Raw genomic sequence first — 3,413 nt, 5'->3', positions numbered from 1 at the left:
TATATATATGTATGAGACATTTATGACATATTGAGTTTTATCTCACATTCTACATTATTTCTTTTCTTGTTTAATTTTGTTATTTTTACTTTAATGTGACACTTTCACTGATCAAATACTTGAATTATTCCTACAGGTATTGTCTGTAGCAACATAACTCACCACATACTGGTGGAACAATTCCAAGCCAGTTTGGTCTTCTTTCACATTTGAATTACTTAAATCTTGAATGGAATTCCCTGGAGGGTTCAATCCCTTATCAACTTGGAAATCTCTCCAAGTTGCATCATCTAGATCTTAAGGGTAACTCTTTAGAAGAAAATGTACCTTCTCAACTTGGAAAACTGTCAAACTTGCAGAAGCTTTATCTTGGATATGGTGGGACTCTCAAACTTCATGATGGAGCTTTTTGGTTGTCTAATCTCACTTCTTTGACCCATCTTGACTTAAGTTTGATGGCTAATCTTAACAAATCTCATAGTTGGCTACAAATCATTGGAAATTTACCAAAACTCTAAGCTTGTCTGGTTGTAGCCTTTCTGATCATTTCATCCATTCATTGAGCCCTTCAAAGTTCAATTCTTCTACTTCCCTTTCAGTCTTTGACCTTTCTTGGAACAAGTTTACATCATCCATGATATTCCAATTGGTGTCAAATATCAGTTATAATCTTTTTGAGCTTGACCTCTGTGGTAATAACCTCTTGGAGGCTCCTACATCAAATCATTTTGGTTTGATGATGCATTTTCTTGACCGGCTAGATCTCTCCTCTAATAGACTTAAGGGTGGGGCGATAAAATCCTTCATGGATATGAGCACCTTACAATATTTAAATATGTATGGAAATAATATGACTGAAGACCTTTCATCAATCGTTAATAACTTATCTGGTGGCTGTGTGAGGCACTCATTACGAGAGTTTTATCTAAGTTACAATCAAATGACTGGCTCCTTACCTGACTTTTCAATGTTCTCCAATTTGAAAATATTGGATCTTTCTGTGAACCGGTTGAGTGGAAAGATACCTGATAGTAGCAAATTTCCACCTCGGTTGGAGTCTCTATCACTTGAATCAAACTCATTGGAAGGTGGAGTTCCAAAATCATTGGGGAGCACATGTACTTTACGATCGTTACACCTTTCAAATAACAGTTTCAATGAAGAGCTTCCACTGATAATGCTAAACTTGTCAGGATGTGCTAGATCCTCACTACAAGAGTTAGAACTGAGAATGAATCAAATCAACGGTACACTTCCAGACTTCTCAGTATTCTCATCTTTAAAAACTTTATCTCTCGATGAAAACAGGCTAAATGGTAAGATTCCCAAAGATATTTGATTTCCTACTCAGTTGGAGACTCTCAAAATGAATTTGAACTCTTTGGGAGGTGTGACCAGTGACTCTCAATTATCTAACATGTCAAAGTTGCAGTTGTTAGATCTATCAGACAACTCATTGGCTTTAGAATTTAGCCAAAACTGGACCCCGTCCTTTCAATTGGGTTATATAGGGTTGAGATCTTGCAAGTTAGGTCCAACTTTCCCTAAATGGTTCCATACACAAAATGTNTTACGTATCCGAATATGGAACGTAACTAGAATAATATCTCACACACTCAAAACAAGCAAAAGAATAATAAAAGAATGGAATTGAACGAATGAATATCTTTTATTGATGGTAGTGTATGAATAAACAAAGGTAAACAATAATTGGGAGCATAACCTCCATCAATTATTTCTAATAACTGGGAGCAGAATCTCCGTCAATTACCTGAGAGCATAACCTCTCTTGCAAGACTCACAAATCAAAGCATACCTTTAACCCTAGACTGTAGCCTTATTTATACTATAGTATTTCCCGCTTTCCCGCCCATCTCCTACTAAATATCTCTCTAGAATATATCTATATTTAATGTAAATATCCCCCTATATAATCCCCTAGTATCTATCATTAATTATAAATATTATATATTGTATATTTCTTTGGACTGTATATTTATTTACTATAGTTATCTTGTCCTGAATAATATCCTAATATATGGCTTTGATCACTCTAATTAACTTCTCTAGAATATCTTCTTAGAATATCTTCCTTATTAGTCTAATAATCTTCTCACCCATCCTAACTGTGTGGCAGTTAGGATGCTTCCTCGCTACTTCCAACCGTTCGGCCTGGTCGTCTCCACTTATCTACCGTTCGGTCAACTCGCTCCCCTTTTGTCAATCGTTCGTTCAACTCACTCCCCTTTTGTCAACCGTTCAATCAGCTTGCTACCCAGCCTTCCACCGTTCGACCTACTTGCTCTCCTTAGTAAACCGTTCGGTCAACTTGTCCACTGTACTCCACCGTTCGGTCTCCTTCTCCTTCTCTCCTATACCTTCTTCTCCTTCTCCTATGCTTTCCAACCCTTACGATTACCCCCTCCTTATATCCTAACAAAATGACATTGAAATTCTTGACATTTCTAACTGTGGAATATCAGATTCTGTTCCGGAATGGTTTTGGAGTAAAGTTGCAATACAAGGATTGACGAAAATGACTATTTCATTCAATAAACTCAAAGATTGGACATACATGAACTACTATGATTTGTATTCATTGTTGACATGGAAAGGTGCAGATCATATATTCTTAAACAATGAGTTATTGTTGTTGAAAAGCATTGATCTTTCAAGCAACNAATTATCAGAAGAAATTCCAATTGAGATAGAGGATTTGATTGANCTCATATCATTAAATTTATCAAGAAACAATTTGACAGGAAAAATTCCCTCTAATATTGGAAGGCTAACCTCACTTGAATTTCTTGATTTGTCAAGAAACCAAATATTGGGTTCAATTCCTACTAGCCTTACCCAAATTGATTGGCTTACCATGTTGGATTTATCTCATAATAATTTATCAGGACAAATTCCAATTGGCACTCAACTACAAAGTTTTGAGGCTTCGAGTTATGAATATAATTCCAATCTTTGTGGGAAGCCACTTGACAAATTGTGTGGCGCAGAGGAACCACCACATGAAGCAAATGTTGATGAATCAAAGGAAGATGAAAATTTTTCTGTTAATGGTGCATTTTATGTGAGTATGATACTTGGATTCATTACAGGCTTATGTGTAACTTGTGGCTCCAATTTGTTCAATTGTCCATGGCGACAACTATATTTTAGGTTCTTGAACAACTTAACCGACAATATCTATCGCATGATCACAGCAAAAGTTCNGAATTACAAGNGGTAGCTTAAAGGCTTGCTGTTATATATTATCTTAGTCATTCCATATTTACTTGNTTTTTCCTTTCAATAGCAGTTATGATATATAAACTTTATAAATAATGTATTATTACGAGTAGCATTATTAAATAATATATAGTTCCTCTTTATATTTTGTATGATTTGTCCTTTTTCTTAAT

At 35.4% G+C, this 3,413-nt stretch overlaps 1 protein-coding gene across 1 annotated transcript in view; it reads left to right on the top strand.

The window, feature by feature from the left end:
• Nucleotides 1–3,241, top strand: part of LOC106761498 (LRR receptor-like serine/threonine-protein kinase GSO1) — a 3,448-nt gene extending 207 nt beyond the window's left edge. Inside the window, exons 2-4 of the mRNA XM_014645058.1 lie at nucleotides 150–412; nucleotides 535–1,316; nucleotides 2,484–3,241. Of these exons, the coding sequence (XP_014500544.1) occupies nucleotides 150–412; nucleotides 535–1,316; nucleotides 2,484–3,241 (1,803 nt within the window). The remainder of the gene's footprint in view (nucleotides 1–149; nucleotides 413–534; nucleotides 1,317–2,483) is intronic.
• The last annotated feature ends 172 nt before the right edge of the window (nucleotides 3,242–3,413 follow it).

The sequence above is a fragment of the Vigna radiata genome, chromosome 1 (genome assembly GCF_000741045.1).
Source record: "Vigna radiata var. radiata cultivar VC1973A chromosome 1, Vradiata_ver6, whole genome shotgun sequence".
NCBI classification, from domain to species: domain Eukaryota; kingdom Viridiplantae; phylum Streptophyta; class Magnoliopsida; order Fabales; family Fabaceae; genus Vigna; species Vigna radiata.
The sequence above is the reverse complement of the archived record's forward strand: the minus strand, read 5'-3'. Positions and strand labels throughout refer to the sequence as shown.